The sequence below is a fragment of the Falco naumanni genome, chromosome 14 (genome assembly GCF_017639655.2).
Source record: "Falco naumanni isolate bFalNau1 chromosome 14, bFalNau1.pat, whole genome shotgun sequence".
NCBI classification, from domain to species: domain Eukaryota; kingdom Metazoa; phylum Chordata; class Aves; order Falconiformes; family Falconidae; genus Falco; species Falco naumanni.
The window spans coordinates 8,567,085-8,588,547 of record NC_054067.1 but is presented as its reverse complement, the minus strand read 5'-3'; the positions used below and the strand labels follow the sequence as shown (position 1 = coordinate 8,588,547).

Below are 21,463 nucleotides of genomic sequence, written 5' to 3'. Positions count from 1 at the left end.
AGTTTGCTGTTAGCTGTTCCAGCAGAAGGGAAAATAAACCCACAGCGTACACAGACCGGGGCAGTATTATGGACGTGATGTAATTCATCCAAGATGAAAGGCCAGCGCCACACACAAAAGCCATTGTGTCTCGACACCATGGAACACCACGGGCACGAGGACTATACCCAGCCTCAGAGAAGTACTACGAAACCAGCCGCTTCCACGCTAGCTCTGCTCTCATCCATAGCACAGGGTTGACAAAAAAAATTAATGACTGCTCTTATCCACATGCACAAGACCAAGTCTTATCAGGAATGCAAATCTGACAGAGCAGCACCTATCCCAGCACTCATCCTCCACTGAAGACACTGTCAGAGGAAACATCATCCTCAGGCCTTTATTGCCATACGATAAGCTCTCCCCTTTGCAAGAGGGGAGCATGACTGAACCCCTAGTTCCAGGAGCCATTTAAGCCTGGATAAGCTGACATGCAGGTAGGCTTGTCCCTCCCCCTTCTTTGGCTCTGCATGCTCTCCACCCCAAACATTCCCTGGCACCAAGATAAAAGAATTGCTCCCTTCCAAGCTACTGTGCAGTTATTTAAAGCAACAGCCCCTTATGACCCCATCTTTTTGATTGAACTGTCTTCTTGCTCACACTGTCACCTAAGCTTAATGAAATCTGCTTTCAGCTTGCTTTACTTGGCAGCTGGCACTCTGCCTGATCTCTTCCTCCTCAACATACAAGCCTTTCAAAATACAGAGGTAAACATTCAACAGCAAGACACTTGAAAAAGTTGCAAAAATTGGCAGGACTACTCAGGAGTAGGAAGCAATAGCCAGAGCTTTATAAAGAAAATTAAAAAAAAAAAAAAAAGGCAGAGGAGGAGCATTAGAGAGAAATTTAAAGATGAGAGCGAGCCTTGGAAGATCCTCAGCACTGTGAGGACAGATGAGAGGCCAGAAGATAAAGCCACTGCCAAGTGGTGGTCGTGTTTTGCAAAAGGAATGCCTTTTTTGGAGAATTCATGCCCACAGCAGTCTGCCTGGAAAAAGACACCACCATACACTCCTCACCAACACCGCATTTAGTAATGGGGCTACTCTGCTTGGGAGCTACCACCCCTGTTTGCCTTGGGACACTTCGGTGAGGTCAGCCTCCAGATGGCTCACTCAACAGTTACTGTGGACAAGGAAGATTTGCACTTGAAGAAGTGCAGAGAAACTTTTACCAAATAGGCTAGGTGTCTAAAGGACCACATCAAGACCAAATGTAGTTTTACATGACGTTTCCATGGGTCTCCAAGGGATAACTGAGGTGGAAACCAACCTGCACTCTAATTTAAATGGATTCAATTGGCAAATAGTAACTTCTAACACTAACAGTTGCCAACCTTCCCCCTTACACACACCTTGCCTTTAAGATTTACATAAATGCTGCCAGGCCCTAAATCTTAGAACATTTAGAACACGAAATCATCCTTTAATACAGCAGCCAAGACTGTATGCTTAAAGGCACGGAGATGAATGAGATCTGTTGGACAGCCTTCTTCGCATGCTGTTTGGTCAGCGGCACTTAGGAGAGTCAAGGATCATCTTTCAATCTAGCAAACAGCACCTAAAACCCTCTGGGGAAACAGAGATCAACGCTCCTTAATGAAAACTCTTTGGTGCATTCACTCAACAGCTTTCAGCAGTTTTGATTTAGTAAAGACATTGCTCACCCTCTTCAACTGAGATCGAGCTCACGGCTCATACCCCTTCCTCTCAACATACTGGTAGCAGCTAAGTGCTCGCTGGAAACAAGTAAGGTTGGGAAAGCTAATGATAAAATGACCTAAATCAGCATGGTGTAAGCCAGAAGGCATCTGTCTGCAGAAAGATGCCAGGTCACATTCGGTACAGTGGGGAACAGCGCTGAGCCCGAGTGCTGTTTGCTCCCTGGCACATCCAAGACTGGAGGCCAACGAGCACCGTTGTTGTTTTAGGGCCGTAGGTCCTCCACAACGGAGCCTCTCCTGCCACGGCTGTCACCTCGGATTGTAATTCACCCTTTTGCAATTCAGCAGCCCAGTAAACCCAAAGAGCAAGGGCACTTTGCAGACATGTTCCAGGCTATCTAAGGGTTGGTGCCTACCCTGCAGTCTTCCGTGGCACAAAGGTACCTAAATTAGACCAAGAAGAGCAAGGGCAGGGATCAGAGGCTGTCAGTAGCAGTGATCAGTCTGTCCTGCTTGCTCACAGACCCCTGTGCTGTGAGAAACTCCCCCGCACCCCCATCATACCCTGCAGGTGGGAGATCAGGGTCATCAGCCAGACTCTGCATACCACCCTGCTACCTGCCACTACAGCTGTGACATTAACTCACCCTAAACCGGGCAGCCAGGAGAACTGGACTGAGCACGTAAGGACAAAGTTGCAGCACATGCGCATCAAATTAGCTATTATCAGGTGCAAAGAGCTACAAACTCCAGGCACTACAGACTGCAAATACGACCCAGGCACCGTGGATCCATTCAAGTTCTTTCTCAGTAAGGAGCTGCTGGTAGGAAGGGCTAAATACTCTGCCGAGGGTCACCTGGCCACGGCCAGGGAACACGGGAAAGCAAGTGTCATTCATTAGAACCTGCATCCTCATTCCTCATCTCGGAGGTGCTCAGCACAAGCCTTCACTCGCTGCAAAGGAGAGGTGCACTTTGTTTACATGTGTACAAAGCGTCAGCACAGCCTGCCTTGAGATCACTGTTCTGCCTCAGCCTTTAGCAGGAAGAGTCTTACAGGTCACTTCAGCCTTTTGATATCATGGCAAAGTTTTCACTTGATTCTAAAGACCGTGCCTCGCACAAAGTTGGAGCAGAGCAGAATTATACACTTCTGCCATTCACTGTTTCCCCTAAGCATATGGAGATTAGCCTTCACCTCAGTGAAATTCCGGCAGAACAAGTCAAGTGGCAGCACTACATATTTAACCTTTCCTTCCCCTTTCGCCCATTGATGCAAGTTTACACTTGAACCAGATCTTGTCAGCCTGAGACACGCTGTTACTGTTTCAGGCCAGAATTATTTAGCTGTGTTGCCCCAGAATAAGCCCTCTGCAGATCAGGTGGTGTGCTTCTCAAGGCTAGAGTTACACCACAAGAGAGAAACCGAAGGAAATTATCACCGCAGCTTTCTGACCTGCCAAGAATTTAGCAGCTGCAGGAAAATAACACCAAAGAACACTTTCCACAGTTACCGCCATACCCTGACACCAAAGCCACCTAACAGCCTGGTTCTATCTTAAGTTAAGGTTCACCTTTAAAACAAACCAATTCTTGCCATGTACTTTTCCCCCACATGCTGCTGTTTTTCTCCAATCAAACGTGGTTTTTTTTCAGAAGGTCAATATAGATTACAGAGCGGTGCAATTATAAGCACACAGAACTGTACTTTGAAACCCTGCTCAGCCTGCCACAGAGCGGTACCATCTTCTTAAAGTGAGCACAATTCAAACTCAAGTTTGCTAATTGATATGGTTTTGCGCTTATAAAAGTACAAAGTAAATATGACTTTGGACTCCATTAAATCCTTGACATTCTGTGTGTTAGGGAGGATTAGGCAGGAGTTGATCACATCTGATTTGGCTATTTGCATTCTGTTGTTTTTATTGCCAGGGTGGGGGGGTTGTTTTGGTTTGTGTCTTTTTGCTGTTGGTTTTTTTTTGATTGTGTTTGTTTGTTTTTAAAGTTGACACACCACAAAGTTTCCACACAGAGCACTGATACAAGCAATAAAGAATTCATCAGACTAAACATGATGATTATAAGCAAAGAAATCTCTGGAAGCAGGATGACCAGCATCAACATTGCTGACAAGTACAGGCACATTCAAGCTTCTAAAGAAGAAAGTTGCTTCAAAAGCCAAGCTTGACAGCCCCGGAAAAGGCACACTGTACTTTTAGATAAACTTCTGTTGCCACCAAAGTTCTGCAATGAAAACCCACATTGTGCCACGCATTTTATCAAAGCCCACCCATGGGGACTTTCCTTCTCTGGCAGGCAGATGACAGGTCCTGTGCCCCGCTGCAGAGAGGAGAGCCCTCGGCACGGCTGCAGCGCAGGCAGGAGATGCTACCCTAGGCAGCCCGGACACTTCGCTCCTCCTCACCCCCTGCAACACCACCTCCCGCTGCCTCCCACTTCCTCAACTTAAGGAAGTGCTTGGCCTTGTTTAGTTTCACTTGATGGCATATGGTGGCCCTGTTAAAGCAGAAATGAAGCCAATTAGGAAACCCAGGTCATGAAGTCACCACTAGCACAGCTACAGCCATTACAGCAACGGCCGGAGTTCTAGTTGCACAAAACTCATTCTTTAATGAGCAGGGCTACCTTCACCGCTGCCTCCAGAAGAGTTAGAGCATCCAGTGCCACCACTGGAGGCCAGAAGAGGAGACCCACCCCAAAGCACAGTTCAGTGAAGGGCAGTCTGACCAGCTCTTACCTCTGAAGTTTCAGCTCAGCCTACAGCACTACACCTCACCAGCACTGTACAAGGAATATCCCGCGCTTGGCAAAATGAATGAGGCTGATTACTTGCAGCTTGCTTCCTCCTGGCCATGCTGTGTTAACGTTTGTCAGGTTTGACTGGAGAGCATTGGCTCCCAGCAGGGGCAGGGGTGGCTCAAGCACAGTGTGTCACCGAAGACCCCACAAGCAGAAGGAAGAGTATCACTGTGGGAAGTGTTGAGAACAGGGACTTGCAGACAACTGTGAAAACATAAAAAGATAACTCAAGTCCAGAGGGGAAGAAAAGGAAGGGGGTGGCACAGGAGAAGTAGTGAGGGACTAAAACAAGGACAAGGAATAAAAACAGCAGCAGCAACAAGCTTAGCCCAGTAATTGTGCTAGGATGTGGCAAGGAGTCATCGTGCAGATGAAATAAGTAGTTTGACAGAAGCTGTCTTCTTCAAGAAGTCCCTGTCCTATTTATCTGCAATTCAGCTGAGAAGTTTCAAAGTGCCCTCAAGCCCGTAACCCATCATGCAGGATAATCAGGCCAGCTACAGCCACCCTGACATAAATCCCTCAGCAGAAAGCTTAAGGACAGCATGGGAAAGGGAGAAGCTCCTCTTGGAGCAGACCCTGCAGACAGCAGATGGCTTATTTTGAGGCAGCTCCCAGCAAGATTAAGATGCTGTAGGTCTCCCAGTGTTCAGGCCAGGAGCACACATACCTTCCCCCCAAGGAAGAGGTTCAGCAGTGACCTGCCCAGGTCAGCCAGTGCCAAAGGAGCTCTGCAGAGAGCTGTGGGATTAGGTAGGCACACAGCAAACGGGGCTCAGGGCAGGGGTGCTACCGGCAACTCAGCAGAAGGAACTCACCCAGCAATAGCCAGATCTCAATGCCGGTTGTCAGCAGATGATTTAATTAAGTAAGAAAGCTCTGCCTCAGAAAGGCCAGAACCCATCCAGATTGTATGTTCTAAATTCTTAAAGTGGCATACAGACAGTCATACAGGTCATTAAGATTGCACACAACAAAGCTCCAGAGGCAGCTACTGCTTCCTTGTCTGACCAGAACACTTACCTCCACCGCTACCAGACAGAAACCCTCTCCACCCCTTCTACGAGGGGTGCTGCAAGGATATAATTATTTTTCAAGCCAGTCAAAGCTTTAAGACTCGCTCTGTGTTTTCACTATTTCTCTCCAGAAGACGCGGCTCCCCAAAGCAGCGTCACTTAGCAGAACACCAAGAGACCCCTGAGGTGTGCGCGCATCCAGCCGGCAGCTGAGGGCTGGACGGAGCCAGCGCATCCCTGCCCCACCACGGGCAGGGCACCTGCTCCTGCCCTGGCCAGGAGGCAGTTACACGGCTTCCAGCCCAGGGCACTTTCTCAGGAAACACTATGCTGAAAGAGAGCCAAATCTCATTCTTCCTTTGCAAGACAGGCAGTTCGGGAAGAAAAAACAACAAACCCAAACCAACAGCGCTGGCAAGGAGGAGGCGTTCTACAGCGAGAGGAGGGAGGCTACGCACGAGGATCATTCTCCGCCTGCTCCTGAGCTGGTTAGTGTGCAGCACGCAGGGAAAAACGGTGCCCGAGTGTGGAAGCCCTGCCTATCCCAACCTACTCCGCAGGCTTTGAAAACCGCAGCATCCATCAACTCCGGGCAGCTACCTGGTCGCGGGGAACCCGGAGCGGACGGCAGGCACTGCTCCCCCCGCACACCTGCGGCGGCCCCAGCCAGCAGACATCGTTACTCATTAATCAAGGGAAAATTCAGCAACAGCAGCGCCCGGAACGGCACCGGGTGCTCGGGGCAGACACCGCTGGCGCAGCAGGGGCAGAAAGGAACCCCAGCCCTTTGCTGGGCATCCCAGGCGGGTGGGCTGAGCCAGCCGGGGGGGCTGCCCCCCCCCCCGCGGGCCGCCGGGACTCACCGTGGTGGGACATGGGCAGCACCTCGTTGCCGGTGCCGCGGTAGTTGTAGATGACGGCGGCGGCGGCGCCGTGCTTGGCGGCCAGGCGGATCTTATCGGCGAAGGAGCAGCCGCCGCCGCGCTGGATGAGGGCGAGCCAGTCCGGGGCGTCCCCGCCGCCCGCCGGGGCGCCGCTGAAGTTGGTGCTGGCGCTGCAGGCGTTGAAGGAGTCGCGGTCGTCGGGCAGCACCAGCACCCCCGCGACCGCCTGCAGCGGCGAGTCCTGCCCGTACAGGCCGCTCTCGCTCGCCTCCCAGCCGCTCCGGTTGCGGTCCGCGCCGTCCTCCCACGACACGTTCAGCCAAGCGCTCCAGGCCGCCGCCGCCGCCGCCCCGCGGGGCCCGGGGGAGGCGCAGAGCAGCGCGGCCACCGCCAGCAGCGCGGCCCCCGACGGCATCACGGCCCGGCCCGGCCCGGCCGCGCCGCCGCCTAAAACCGCCGCGGCCCCGCCGCCGCCGCCGCTCACGGGGGAGGAGCGGGGCCTCCCCCCCCCCGCGGCACGCCCCCGCCCCGCCCGGAGCCCCGCCGGCCGTCCCGGCCCCGCCGCACCCCCGCCGGCCGAGCGGGGACCGGTGCCCGCGGCGGCAGCCACGGGTGCCCCGACGGCGCGGGGACCCCGGGGGGGGGGGGGGGGTCCCTGGCCGGAGCGCCCCGCAGGGCAGTGGGTCACCACCCCAGATTGCTTCCCAGGGGGGATGCGGTGGGTCGCCCAGCCGGGTCACCTCTCAGAAGTGACGGTTCCTCCTGCCGTCATCTCTCAGGGGTGACGGGGACCCCCCCGGATCGCTCCCAGCCAGGGTGGATCACCCCCCACACCCCCATCACCTGCTGGCACAGTAGGTGACCCCCCTCCGGGCTGCCTCCCCCGCAGCCCACCCCAGTGCCCGCTGCGGCCGGGGGTCCCAGTAGCCGGCAGGGACCCCCTAAGAAGCCGCACACCTGGGGGGGCCACCGCACCCCCACCCCGCGGCAGCCCTTCGGACCGGTGCTGCCTGCGGGAGGCTCAGCACCGCACAGCATCGGTCCTGCCTGGAATTACTGTGCAGAGCAGGAGGTGAGCTGTGCGAACTCACCAGCCATCGTCCTCCCTCGGACATACACTATAAACCTGCCCTTTCAAATGCCTTCGTCTACTTAGGTGTTAGCTGCGTTCGCATAGTTAATTATTTTTTAAATATATTTTTAATTCACAATGAGAAGCCACGTTCCTTCAGGGCTCTGCAGTTCTATTTGGGGCAGCCGCTCTGCCTTCAAAAGTCCCTCGCTCTGGCACGTGCGCATTTTTGCTCAGCTGTCCCACACCAGGCAACGCGCTCTGAGTGCTCGTGGAACTGCTGCAAACACGAGCAGGACATGCTGTCAGAGCCTTGCCAGGGAACTTGAGGCAGGAAAGGACGATACCAGGAGACACAAGACCATTTCGAGCTCCTCCACAGAGCCACTCTGCTGAAGGAGAGGCCCTGCTCCTACCAGCCGCTCTGCAGGAATTGCCCCCGGCACGCGGAGCCACCAAACACATCCCCAGACGGCCACGTGTCACCGCGCACAGGCTGGGTCCCTGAACGGGAGCCCATCATTTAGAAGGTTATTTCTCTGCAGTGATTATATGGCGCATGATCAGCTGCTGCCTATGCAATCACCAAGAAAATTAGCGTAAAGACAGAATTAAACCCTTTCTGGCATGAGTCGGCACCGCTTAGTTGTTAACGCAGGCTTTTGGCTGATGCTGAATCTGGGGGGCTGATAACCGGTAACTTGGCGTCGAGCCACGGCACATGTTTTCCTTCACTTGCACCTGTGCTGAAGGCAGGACGGGGAGAGTGACACGGTCAAACCCAGCTTGGGTTTGAACAACTACCTGGGGGCAGGGGCTTGGGAACCCACCTGCTCCATGGGCGTCCACCCCTGCCAGCGCAGCACCCACAGGTGTTTGTAGCTCAGTAGCACAGGGAGAGCAGAGGTTGGTTTTGCTGCCCAAGTAGCAGCATGCAGAGCAGGTAGCGAAGAGCAGGTGAAGCAATTTGCTGCAGATCAATATTGCTAAACACACAAAGCTTACTAACCCTTTTGTCCTAACCTAAACAAACCTCTCATTTTCTCATTCCACATTTAAGCAGGCAACTTACCTCAACGAGTAACATCTCTAGCTGTAGTAAGTATATCTGTAAGCAACCAGAGAGACTTGGTTTTGAAACCTGTTCCATGTAGGTGCAGGGAACAACTTAACACTCTGAAAATACAACTAAGCCTTGCGCAATTGGCAGCAGCCAAACCACTCAGCTTCAAGCGGCTCCCAAGCTCTAGGGATGCTTAGCTGTGGTGTTTTCACAAAGGCAAAATTGCACCAAAACCTGGAACCTCCTTGGGATACAAAACTTCCTGTAGTGCAGGGGATTTTGAGTATGAGGCTTTGCCGCAGTCACTTACACATCCATACGTTACGGTTTCTGACATGATTTTAACAAAGCGACAGCGCGGGTGCAGGCGTTGCAGCCACGCAGGGCAAGGGCGTTCCTGCGGCAGCCGGCTGGCCGGGAGCAGAGCCGCGGGGCACGGCGGCACTCTGTGCCGGGGCACAGCAGCTCCCAGCTCCAGCCTGCCTCTGGGCAGCAGCCACCGACTTCACAGCTCTTCGGCAACTGTCGGGCAACGTGCATGCTGCCCAGGCTGCTGCCGGGTGGCAAAATGTCCACGGCGCATTTGGTAATCTCACCAAAATGAACACAGAGCCCGAACTTGAGCTTCTCACCACGTGGCACAGACAGTGATACCAAGAAACAGAATTGTTCTAAATGGAATCGCGGACGTTGTGCTGTCCTGGCATCATTTTGGTAACAAGTTTCTGACTCCTTGCTCGGGCAATGTTTCCACGCGCTTGAAAACAACCGAGTAAGCCAACGGCAGGCACAAACAGAGGGCTTGTTTGCCATGGCTGAGGAATTCCTCAGGCTAGCAAAGCTAAGGAAGTCGAGTGCTTGTGTTGGGGCAAAAAAGCGGATGCCTGTGCTGACGGGTGCTTAGTCCTCCCGAGTAAACCCTGGAAATCAGCAGCCTTGCCTGGCTTGGCAGGGAAGCCGCTTGCGAGAGGCCAGTGGTCCCTGCGCATCCCGGCACGGTTAGCGGCTCCTCTGGGCCAGGGTAACTGAAAGGAGCCGGGTGAGGTGGCTGGGACAGTGTCCGAGCACAGGGGGACGTCTCAGCAGAGTTAAAACTGTATTAAAAAACAGCATGCCAGATATACCTATTTTAAGCTGCATATCTCACCCTGAGAACTTTCCGGCTTCTGGTTCATTAAATCTTCTTCCAGAATGATAGTTAATAAACAGACTGGCAGCCTCACTGAAGTGTATCCCTCGCTCCTGTTTGAAAAATACGGTCTGTCTGGTGGCTTTCAGCTCAGTTAGCTGTGATTCACGACAGAAAAGGTGCATATTGAGCAGCAATCACCACTAGTCACTGTGACCGGGAATCCTGGAGGGACCAGGCAAGAAGAAAGCTGATAGAGTTTTTTTGCTGGTTGGGTTGTTTTTTTTATTTTCTTCCTTTACATAAAAAGCTGAGATTTTATGGTTTGAAGAAAGCACATTTTGTTTTGGAGAAAGAGGCCAGATATTGTAGGGGCTGTGACATGGAGTACAACATATTAACAAGTAGTCCAACTTCCTTCTGCCACATTTGTTTGCGAGAGCTTGCAAAAAGTTTCTGAAATTAAAAGCACTGTTGCCCACAATGACTACAGATGTGAGAATGACAAGGTAAACAGCATTAATGGGCTCCCACAAAATCAGAAGCAGAATTACATCTGAAATAGGTAGAGCATGAAGGCATTTCTGGTGCAGATCTAACTTTTTTAACCTTAAATAAGATTTTTATTGTTTAAAGACTTACGCTATATAATTTTGCTTTTCATTTTTTCCCTATGGCTACTGGTGGAGGCACTGAGAAGTTCAGAAAGTAGGGCATAACTTTGAGATGAACAAAGAGAGATCCTGGGAACGCTGTCACTGCCTTCCACAGGGATGGACCCTACCATTATCTGGAGCTTTATCTTATTTGAGTAAATAATTAAACATATTTTTTCAAGATTAAAAAAAAAGCCTATGCTAAAATTGCTTTTTAATGTCAAGCCAGATCACTCGGGGCATCTTGCTGATGAGACACCTGTATTTTCATGTCCTTCAAAACTGCATTTGTTTCTTATTCGAGTACCCACACTGGATCTCTGTCTTTGGAGGGAAGCTCCCAAGGACACAAGAAATCTCTGTCAGGGCAAAGCATTACAGGAGCTGACACTGAACCCTCCAAGCACTGCCTATGGATCTGAACTGTGCCTCTGGGTCTTTTCCACTGAACAATGAAGTGGAAAGGAGAAGCACTTGCAAAAATGGAAAAAGCAATCAAAAGGAGCACCCTAAAATGAAACCCAGGACTGAACATCATGGAACTAATAAATCCATGAACAAAAATTACCCTGAATCACAAGTTAAAGACAATAAATATTGCATTTCCTTACCCAAAACTAGCTCATGTCCATGACCAGCTTGGGCTGGTGACTTGCTCTACCAGTAGGCAATGGCATGGGCTAAAGTTTTTAAGTTAGCTGAAAAAAAAATAAAAATTAAAGTATGAGAGTGGAGGTTGCGGGTCTTTGCCGTTTTACAAAGAAGACTGGCTCAGGCCAGAGCAGCTGTAGAGGCTGGAAACCTCCCCACCTCCCTCCTGCGGGGCTTTAGGAGCTTCCAGGAGAATCTGAGGTGATCTTTGTGACGAGATGGGGAAGACACACAGAGGTTGCCAGTTCCAACTAAGTTTCACCATGAATCTGGGAGCTTGTTTGGCCCTAACACAACGTGGAAACTCCAGCCTGCAACTCCCTGTTCACTGGATGCTGGAAAAAAAAGTGCGTCAGATGGCCCTGTGCGCTGGCACCAAACACTTTCCCTTGGCTAGGCAGATGTGTGCAAGAGTCCCCGGTGCCAGGGAAGCAAACATTGTTTCTCCGTATTTCTGGCACAGTGGGACCAATTGTTGTGGCAGTGCTATGTGTGTGTGCCCTCTACTACCCCAAAGAATATGGGCAAAACACTGTCAGCAGAGGCAGGAGGTATGAAAGGGATGGGTGCTCATACCCTGACCAAAGTTCATACGCAGTCTTCCTCCCATCAAAGACACTTGCAATTTCATGAAATTACGTTTTCTATCTTTTATTTCAAAGGAAGCTGGTTTATAAACAGAAATAAGCAATATCTAGAAGATGCAAGCAAATTAAAGCAAAGATAAAAGCGTTCCACACAGATGACTACATGGAGCCTTGAGCAAACAAAGCATCTGTGATCCCTCTGAAAAACTAAACCAACAACAAAAAACAACAACCAAGAAAGGCCAGAATTTGTCAGATAGCATGTAGTTTTGGTTTCACATGGAACTGAAACATGATGCTGCTGAGGCCTGTTGATTCAGTGGTTGTCCCGATTCAGTGGCAGCGGAGTTTCCAAGCAGGGGACTGAATCAGTGATTCCCCTTCCCTGCAGCGTGTTGGGCAATCTCCATCCAGCCTGGGGACCGAGATTTTCCATGTAATGCAGTTGGCTGATTGAGGAGCATCAGATGACTGGCAGTCTGAACACAACCTCAAGAGCAGAACTCATTGACACTTAGCTCTTTTGAGGAAGAAACTAGTCCAAGTCAAAACGTTTGCCCTTTCGGGGTTTGTTTGTACAGATGCACAAACTACCGGGCCACCGATCACAGCCGCTTGCAGAAACCAGCTGCACATCCCCGAGGAACTCTCTCATCCCAGGTACATACGTACCTAATTTTAAGTTCTGACTTTACCTCCATCAAATCTGCACAGGCCTCTGTGAAAAGCCCTCGCTGCATCCAACAAGGAAAGCCTGGCAGTGACTCCAGCTGGTCCTGAAAACCTTGTTTACAGCACAACGAGCCGAGAGCAGGAACGCTCTGAATAGGGGCTCTTAAGATCATAGAACGCTAAAAGCCCAGCTTTTACAGCATAATTAGGATGTAAGCTGTGACAAACTTCAGTGACCCCAGTAATGTCGGTGGGAACCTTGCCAATGGTCTCAACAGGCCAAAGACTCGCCAGGCTCTCTCGTTCCTTCCTCCCACCCCAAGAGCTGCTGACAAGCTGCAAGAGGCACCTGCCGCCCCGGCACAGCCAGCCCCGAGGAAGGGCCCGGGAGGGGGAAACAGGCATTCGAGCAAAGTGTTCACACGGAAAAAACAGGAAGGAGAAAGTCCTCTCCAGGAAGGTGCTTGGCCCCAGCTGGTGGCCAGGGGAGTTAGGGGATCGCCCGAGCTCCCCGAGGGCCACCCAGCCCCAGCAGCCGTCTCGGCTCACGGCCAGGAGCGGCTGGTGCAGGCTCCTTTCTGAGAGGGCCGTGGAAATGTCTAAACCAAAGATCAGCTCTAGACAAAATTATTTTAGGCCGTAACTTTTTTCTGAGCCTTATGTTTGGCACGTGACTTCGAAGCATGACAGGCCTGAGCTGCAAAGCCGAGAACTAGAGGCGGCGCTGCTGCCGCCCGAGAGGACAGAGACCTCGCACGCTGGCTTAGGCTCAGCAAGACCTTCCAGCGTGTGCTTCTTGCAACTCCCTGAGGTGGAAGAAACTCTAAACCACAGATGGTTTTTTGCTTGGCCCCTTTTGCATCTTTGCTCGATGGATGCAAAGATGCTCATGGCCACGGCTTGGGAGAACAGCAGGGAAAGGGCAGCCCGCAGCCCACAAGCTCTTTTCCAAGCGTGAAGCAGACCGTGTTCATAGCAAATACTGATACATATATATACATATATGATTTATGTACAAATCAGTTTTGTATTTTGGATTTTTTTCATCAAGATTTTCACTCTTCAAGGGGATGCACACAGTAATGCAGAACTTTGACACAGGTGATCCTTTTATAGCTCCACCAACATGTAGAAAACCGAATCGAAAGCAGCAGTAGATTTTAACTAGAAATAGTGAGTACTACATGTAAATTGATGGCCCGTGTTAAAGTATCTTCTAACTCACTCCTAAAATAACTACAATATTTAGGATGGATTTCTAAGTGAGATAGTAATTAATGCGTTATAAAACAGGTGAAGTACCTTATTGCGCACTTGCTGACCCAACACTTCCACGTGCAAATGGCACAGTCTAGAGTCCACTGAAATCAAAGGAAGCCCTTCCGCTGATTTTGTAAGGTTTAAGATACCATTTTTTTTTCCTGTAAAGACCCTGTATAAATACTTAGTTAGAAAGGCACCTGGACTAGGAGGTAAGTAGACAGGACAGTAAATGGAAATATTTTAAAAGAAACAAAAGGCTGATGCCGAAAGAGACTTGGTGAAATTTGGGTCCAAAACGTATATTCTGAGAACCCCTGATCATTTGCTGCTTAGATCACCTCCCAGATCTGAAGCTGGCTCATTTTTGGTTTGGTTTTCAAAGTACGCAGTCACATAGTTTTCCTCTCTGTCCTCACCCTGCCTCCTTCCCCATCTCCTCCCTGCAGATAACTTTCCTGTTTGCCTACACTGACTGCCAATTTCAGACAAACTGAGCTGAAAGCTTGGAAAATTCAAAGAGTTTCCCACAAGTTTTTACACATCAGTAGCTGGCGAGAGGACAGAAACCCCCACCAATTCCTGCCAGTCCCTCAGGAGACGCCGAAACCTGAGGTTCAGCAACCACGTGCTGTCTTTGGCCTGCCAGGTCCCAACTGCCTCTGCCTTGGGAGAGTCCCACCTGAGAGAGTGGGACTTACTGGTTTGAGGAACAAGGAAGCAAAAGGACTCGAGCCGGTGGTGATAACAGAAATGAAATCATAGGGATGGGAGGGGGGGGAAAAAAAAAAAAAAAAAAAAAAAAAAAAAAAAAAAAAGAGGAAAACATTCCCCACATGGAGTCAGAGGGGTTATAGGGACATAGAGGACAGGTGTGAGGACAGAACAACACACAAAACAAAACAGACAGCTCACCACACAACTAACTTCAAGCACCTGCTGTCCTGCTTCTACACATGCACTGCTCTGGGTAGGGCCAGCCACTGGCTCTGCTCTCCTGCAGTGCCGTGAGTGCAAAACGTGCATTGCATGTGCCTGAGGCTCAGGGTTCCTCTTCAAGAAAGCAAGAAAATCGGTTTGAATCCTCTCTCAGGTTATAAAAGGAATCAAACCCAGCTCTTCCCTGGTGCCAGTCAGTGCACTGAGTTCCTGGAGAAAAGGGTCCCCACCACAGCTGCTGTGCATCACTGGGAGGGACTGTCCCAAAACACAGCGAGAGGCGATGCATGAAATGGTTAAATCCAGCTGGGCTCCAAGCTCTGAGCCTTGGCCTGAGCCACACCCTGAACCACAGGAGCCTTCCAGGAGATCAGAATTTAAGCTCAATCTGTCTCGAGCATTTTCCTCAGCTATTTACACCCAGTGCCTTGCTCGGGCAGTTATGCTCAGGCAGGTCACGGTTTGCCTGTTGGCTTTCATCGATCCTTCCGAGGTGTTCCACAGCAGTGCCGGTGGGAAGAGGCACCAGGAGCTGACCCCCACCAGTGCACTCTGCAATGCCCCAAGGACTCCTTGCACCCATACCTGCAGGTGACCATCAGGCTTCCACCAGCACATTCTTTTTTCTCTTCAGTTTTTGGGTTGCAATAACTAACACAACTTCAACTGCAACGGCATGACTGGCAAGAGAGTTTACACTGATAAGGGACTGAGGAAAGCAGTGCATGTTCTATAAGATATTACACACTTGTAACTAGAAGCCAGACTGATTGATTAGATGTAATTTTTTCTTTTGTTCTTTGTTTCCAGCAGGCTGAGCAGAGGATGCCACCTTTCTTTCTTTAGAGGAAATGGATTAGCCAGTAGACTGTCGTCTTTTTTCTAGTTCTGGTAGTTAAAAGTTTTGCAAAGCCTCTCCTGAGCCTTGCTGAGGAAGCTCATGAGAGCACCACGCTGTGGTCCCGGGATAAACCACCTGCTGGTTTTCCACAGAAGCAGAATCTGGGCTCCCCGTATATGTTCGCCACCAAGTTTATGGATGAACAAGTGGGTCACAGTATGTAGTCACTTCCAATAAACCCAGTGCTCATCGCATTGCTTGCCTTGGAAGCTAAAGAAATAGTACTAAATGCCAGCGTGGTGAGGTCCTGTGCTTTGCTAGTTTCATGTTCTGGGGGCTCTGGAAGACCCCAGACTTGAATGCAGCTCTGGCAGTCTGCGCTCTGTGGAGGTGAGCACAGTCCGCAAGGATTTTTATGGCTGGAAGGAAAAGGCTGTCTGCTCTGGAGACTGGGCAGTCCAAGCCAGCTCTGAGCAGGGCAGCTGGAGACAGCTGCCCAGGGCCATGTCAGACTGGGGCTTGAGTATCTCAGAGGACGGAGGCTGCACGACCTCTCTGGGCAGCCTGCCACACTGCTCAACCACCCCCACAGTGAAGTTTTTTTCTTACATAATTTCTTGTTTGTGCCTATTTCTTCCACTGGGCACCACTGAGAGGTGTCTGACTCCTTCCCTGGCCCCACCAGGAATTTGTACACATGGATGAGAACACCTCAAGCCTTCTCCAGAGGGTCCCACCCCAGCTCTCCCAGCCTCTCTTCGCAGTGACGGCTCCCACTGGCGAAGGGCTGAGCGCTTCGCCCTTCCTGCCGCTTCCCTCCCTCACCCGCACCTCTCGCTGCACCAAGGACCTGAAGCCACTTCAGACAATTTGCCAAGAAATGGAGGAATTCAGTCTACGCTACGAGAACATTCCCTTCACACAAGCATCTGGACTGCCGTTAGCAGAGTCACTTCACAAGGAATACATGAAAAGGGAAGTTCACGGTATTTGCTTTGCACGAACATCCTTGGAAGCTCATTTATTTTCACAGGCAGGTCCCACAGGCTGTTCAAAGCTCAGCTTTTTCTACAGTAAACAGAGGAGATGGCGCAAAATGTGTCGTAAAACAGAAATGACGGAAGATCAAATGAGCAATGACATTTTAGAGAGTTAAGATGGGGAATCTGAGTAAAGTTATACCAGCTTTCCTTACTTTAACCCTTAGCTTTAATCTTATACCAGCTTTCAAACCAAAAGATAAAACCAAACTCCCTTGTGATGCACGGAGGCAATTTAGCTCACAAGGTTACAACAGGTATTGCACCAACAGCGAATAAGATCCTATCTCAAAAATACTTCTGAGACAACAAAAGTTAGGCTTTGAGGCGACAGAATATCCTGGAAACAAGCTGGAAGGAAACACAGATCCACAATATTTTTTTTTTTTTTCAATTATTGTCAGGATTGCCAGTTATTTTTTACTGTACAGACAAGATGAGATAACCTGCTTGCTCCTGTTGTACAACAGTTGTGCCAGGGCACGCAACACAGTCCTGGAGGCTTTAATCGGGAAGAGTCTTCTTTCACTGGGCCTTAGAGAAAACCTTTCAGAACACACCTAATATTTTAGCTTAGCTGCTGTATTTGACTAGTATCCAAATGGCAGCAATAATGCTGGTCTTATTTATTTTTTTTTAATACTATCTCCTGTCTCCTATTTTGTCTTTTAAACAAACAGGAAAATAGGAAAAAACAACCCCATAGTGACAAGAGGACAGAGCCCTCCACCGGCCCATGCCAGCACTGATCACAAAGCATGAGCCCAAACCAGCTGCTTCGTGACTTTGCAGAACAGCGTTATTCTGCTACCATCTGTGGTCTGGTATTAAAGAAGCCCCAGAATACCTTGTTGAAATTTGGCCATGTTTCAAAAACTTGGTAATTCCTGGAATTTCCATTTAAGTTTCAAGGAGCGGTACTGGAAAAATATTGTTACGGATGCATATTCCATTTCCTTTCCAGAGAAAACCAGCTAAGTGCTGGAACTACTAAAAAGAAACATTTTTCTTCTAGCAAAAGCTTAGTCTCTGTACCATCGGATCAATCTAACTTTACACAAATAAGACAAAAAACCCTACAGAAAATCTTTCAGATCAAAGCGGAGCATTTCCCCACCGGTTATTTGTGTCATCAGAGAGGAATAGGAAAGTTACCAACATCTTGCCCTCTAAAATTTTCCATAGTAAAAGCTATTAATGTATCAGTTTTATCTTATGTGCGTACCCAGTAACAGGTAAAACTGATGACAGGTAAAGGGAAATGGGGTGGAGGATGAGGAAGTCACCAGGAGGGAAGATTTTTCTCTTTGTTCCTTCCCAGCAACTTTAAGTTACCGTTTCTGAGCAAAGTACCTGGACTTTGCTCAGAACAAACTGTTCCACTGCCGTAAGGCTGCGTGGATGTGAACGGTATGTATATTGTAATACGTAATATTGTACTGTTATAACAAAAAATAAGGTTGGCTAGAAAGCTCTACTGATTTTATGTTGAAGTCAGCCAGAAGGGAGGAGGATAGCAGGAAACTGTGGCCAAAGCCCCAGGGCCTCACAAGTAACCAAGGTGATGGGATTCCTACAGCCCTGCACAGCCGCAGGGGACAGAGGGTGTTGGAATTGATAACCCCAGAGGCTGCTCCTTGTTTAATCGGGAGCTCGCAGACGGCTGGCAGCAGCAGGGCAGATTTTTCTCCCGCTGCTGTGCCAACAAGGACACTTCATCTCCCAGGGTCCCCTCCCGAAATGGCAGAGAGGATTAATTGCCAAGTCTCCTTAGACTTCTGGGTGATGCCACTGTCACAGCTTCCAGCCAAATCTGGGATTTCCTTCCCCAGCCCTGTGGACTCTAAAAAAACATAGCTCACCTCCAAGCACCCTTTTGCTTTAAACGCTGTGCTGCAATGACCACCCCTCTCCCAGGCTTCTTCTGTTTTACCTAGAGAACTTATGGCTCCACGCTCTGCACTGAGGGAAAGAGAGAGAAAATGCTTCTATACTGATCAGATGAAGAGCTCATCTCACCGAAGTATTCTGCCCTCGCTGTGTTTAACACATGTGAGTACTGCACTGATTTATAAACCCTCTTTGCCACCAAATAAATAGTCATATCCACCTTAGTCCTATAGAAAGACTGTAGGGAATAGTCTTATAAAATTCATAATTTGTCTTTGAGAAAACTAAATTACATTCAGAAAGGTGGGACTTCGTGTCTTATGAAATACACTCTCAGGTGATATATCTGTTGTTTTCAAGGTTTAAAAAAATCTTTTTAGTTTTAGAAAAAACAATAATCTGAAAAAATTAGGGTCTGCTTTCAGAGCTCATCCTAAGTAAGTACCTTATTTCTGAAGTCTAGTCTAACCATCGCGTTTGTGACACCACCGTCACCCAGCACATCTAAATAATGTTCCATCCCACCCAGTGAGTGCCGGGGTAACAGCCCCCCCTGCTCCCTAGAAATGCAGCTGGCACCGATTTTGCAGCCATATAAAGCCAGTATGATTCTTTCTTCATTCATCCAGGGTTCGAATGAGCTGGCACGCTCCAAAACCAAATTAAAAAAGCAAGTTAATCTGAATCTTGACATGCTGCTCAATAAGTCTAAATTGCTCCAGAGGTAGAACGAAGGCTTTGGTTTGTAGGCTACACATTTCCAGTAAAACATTTAAGCTGCATTTGCAAACTCTAGCTCTACTATGACATCAGTTGAGTCAAACCTGGCTGCATAGAACAAGCCACTGCACTTTCAGTGCCATACAACGCTTTTATTGCGCAATACCTCGTTCAGGATTTTTTTTTTTTTTTTAACTGAGCCTCACTCAATGGTTAGATTTGTAAAGCATCTGTGATGCCCCTACAGGTGCATAATGGAGACTCTGAGCCAGCCAGCTCAGCAGCTGGTGTCTGCTGGCTCCTCTGAACTGCCCGGGCATGGGCTCCACAGCCAGAAACTTCCTGAAGTGTCAACCCCGACCAGCACGGGATGTGAGCCATAAAATGCTGGCTCATCTCCAGATTAAAAATTGCTCGGTTTGCTCACAAAATCAGACAAGCAAGACCTAAGCCAAAGGATTCCTAGAGCGGTTCCACCAAAGTATATTTCAAGGGAATAGCTATATATATGACTGCTTTGTACTAAAACGCTTATTAGACAGGTTGACCTAGGAGAACACACCAATAAAAGCCAAGCAATACAGTATCACAGTTAGCTTCTCAGTTCTTCCCTAACAACAGATCCATAGGTATTAGGGCCTGAACCGGCAATTACAATGATTTTGTCCAACTTTTCATCAAGAAATTGGGAAATCCCAGAAGAGGCTGAGATCAGCTGCTATTCAGAAAGGATTGGAACAATAGGAAAAAGAAAAAAAAAAAAAGAAAAAAAGGCAAGATCCAGCTTGCAATCTGCAAAGCATATACCTATGCGGCAGACACTTGTGGGTTCTTTTGTGTCCTCTAACCCTGAAAATTGAACAAGTGCCTTCAAAGCAGACACTATGGGTTCCTCTGCATCACCATCTAAAATAAATCACGTGCTGCACAAGTAAAATTGCTACTAATCTCAGAGGCTCACCAGTTTGGCTACACTGTTCCAAACTCAGAATGTAACAGCATAGTACTTCTTACTAAGCACCAAAGTCAAGACTCAAATTACAGGTGACGTTTTTTTCCCCTCATCGAATTTCTTGACTAAAGCAACGATCATCCACAAACACAACTGCTCCCTCATAGCCTGGCCGTGCTGTCCTAGACTAAAATTCAGAGGAATAACAAGGTTTCAGCACCTCATGGTGTGATACTCACCAAGACGCGGCATCAGGGTGGCTCCTTTGTCCAGTGCACCATAGATCACAGCTGCCGCCGCACCCCTCCTGGCTGCAATGTTGATTTTTTCAGCAGCTTCGCAGTTGCCTTTTTCAATCAGTGCTATCCATGGTGCTTCTGTGATGGTGAACTGGGTATCTTCATCACAGGCTTGAAGATTAGCAGATTTAGGAATGCCCACAAGCCCCCGAACACTAGTTCGAGGAGAATGTAATCCATACAGGCCACATACGCAGTGCTCTGAAACAGACCTGTTGCTAGTGTTGTTGAAATACAGTAAACTTATAGAGGCATGCATAGAAAATGCCTCTGTAGTCTTGAATGGAATACTAAAAGCCACCATGAGGCAGAAAAAAAATGAAGTCATATGCTTGCTCGTATTAGCACAAAATGTAGATGCCTACAGATATTTTCAGCTGGTGCTGATTGCTGTCAGCTAAAAGCCTACCAAGGAGTCTGAAATTTCAGTTCCAACAGCAACACCTGACACCACGCTGGTAAGCCCTCGAAGTGTCAGTGAGCAGTGAGCATACCTGGAGACGGGGCTGGAACCTGGAACGCAACACAATTGACACGCCTAGCAACGCAGCCTGGACAACCTGCAACTAACCTGCATCGGTAACTAACTGTCCTTTCTCGCACAGCACCATTCTCCCTCTCCATCTCTCCCATTACTGCACAAATTCTAGCTCTGACTAGCACCCTGCTCCTGTTTCAACTTCAATGTCACTTCAGAGGACCAGGTCATCTTTCATTCGGTGTTGTAAGCTCAGAGTTCTTCCTTCACAACGCCATCTGTGAAGCAAATAGCCTTGTTTAGAAAGTCAAAAGTGGCAGGAGGGAAATGCTAAAAAAAAATTTACCCATCTTACAGACTAAGATAACCAAGTAATTTCCCACATTTCTCCTTTTGGATTCTTTCGGTCATCTACTCTGTCAGGTCCAGCTTGTTCTGGTGTTTATAATGAAATGTTTTAATATTGACTTATAACCAATGCAAGAGATGTAGACTCACCTAAACTGATCACAGAAGCAAACTACCTCTTTCAGCCCATTTTCACCCTTGAGCTCACTTTCAAGATTTACATTGAGATGTTTGAATTATTATCACACAGATCTCCATTTGGATGTAGGATGTAGGCTCTACAGAGTCTTTCTCTGAATTCAGTCAGTGTTGTATCCCATAGCAATTACTAGTATCAACTCTTGTTTTCTTCCATTAGAACAGGAAAAGGAAAATCTTACTAATGTCAGAACTCTGTAGTTCGTAACGAAAATAAAGGGAAAATTACGAAGCTCTCAAGATTTT

General features: G+C 48.9%; 1 protein-coding gene across 2 annotated transcripts in view; it reads right to left on the bottom strand.

Annotated features, from left to right (window-relative positions):
- RNF128 (ring finger protein 128) overlaps window positions 1-21,223 on the bottom strand; it is a 41,542-nt gene extending 20,319 nt beyond the window's left edge. The window contains exon 1 of one of the 2 annotated variants that reach the window (XM_040614524.1): window positions 20,134-21,223. In XM_040614524.1, coding sequence (XP_040470458.1) covers window positions 20,134-20,521 — 388 coding nt within the window. In that variant the 5' untranslated portion in view covers window positions 20,522-21,223. Of the gene's footprint in view, window positions 1-6,401; window positions 6,865-20,133 lie in introns of those variants that run through there. The other variant, XM_040614523.1, reaches the window with a different exon arrangement.
- Window positions 21,224-21,463: the final 240 nt, after the last annotated feature.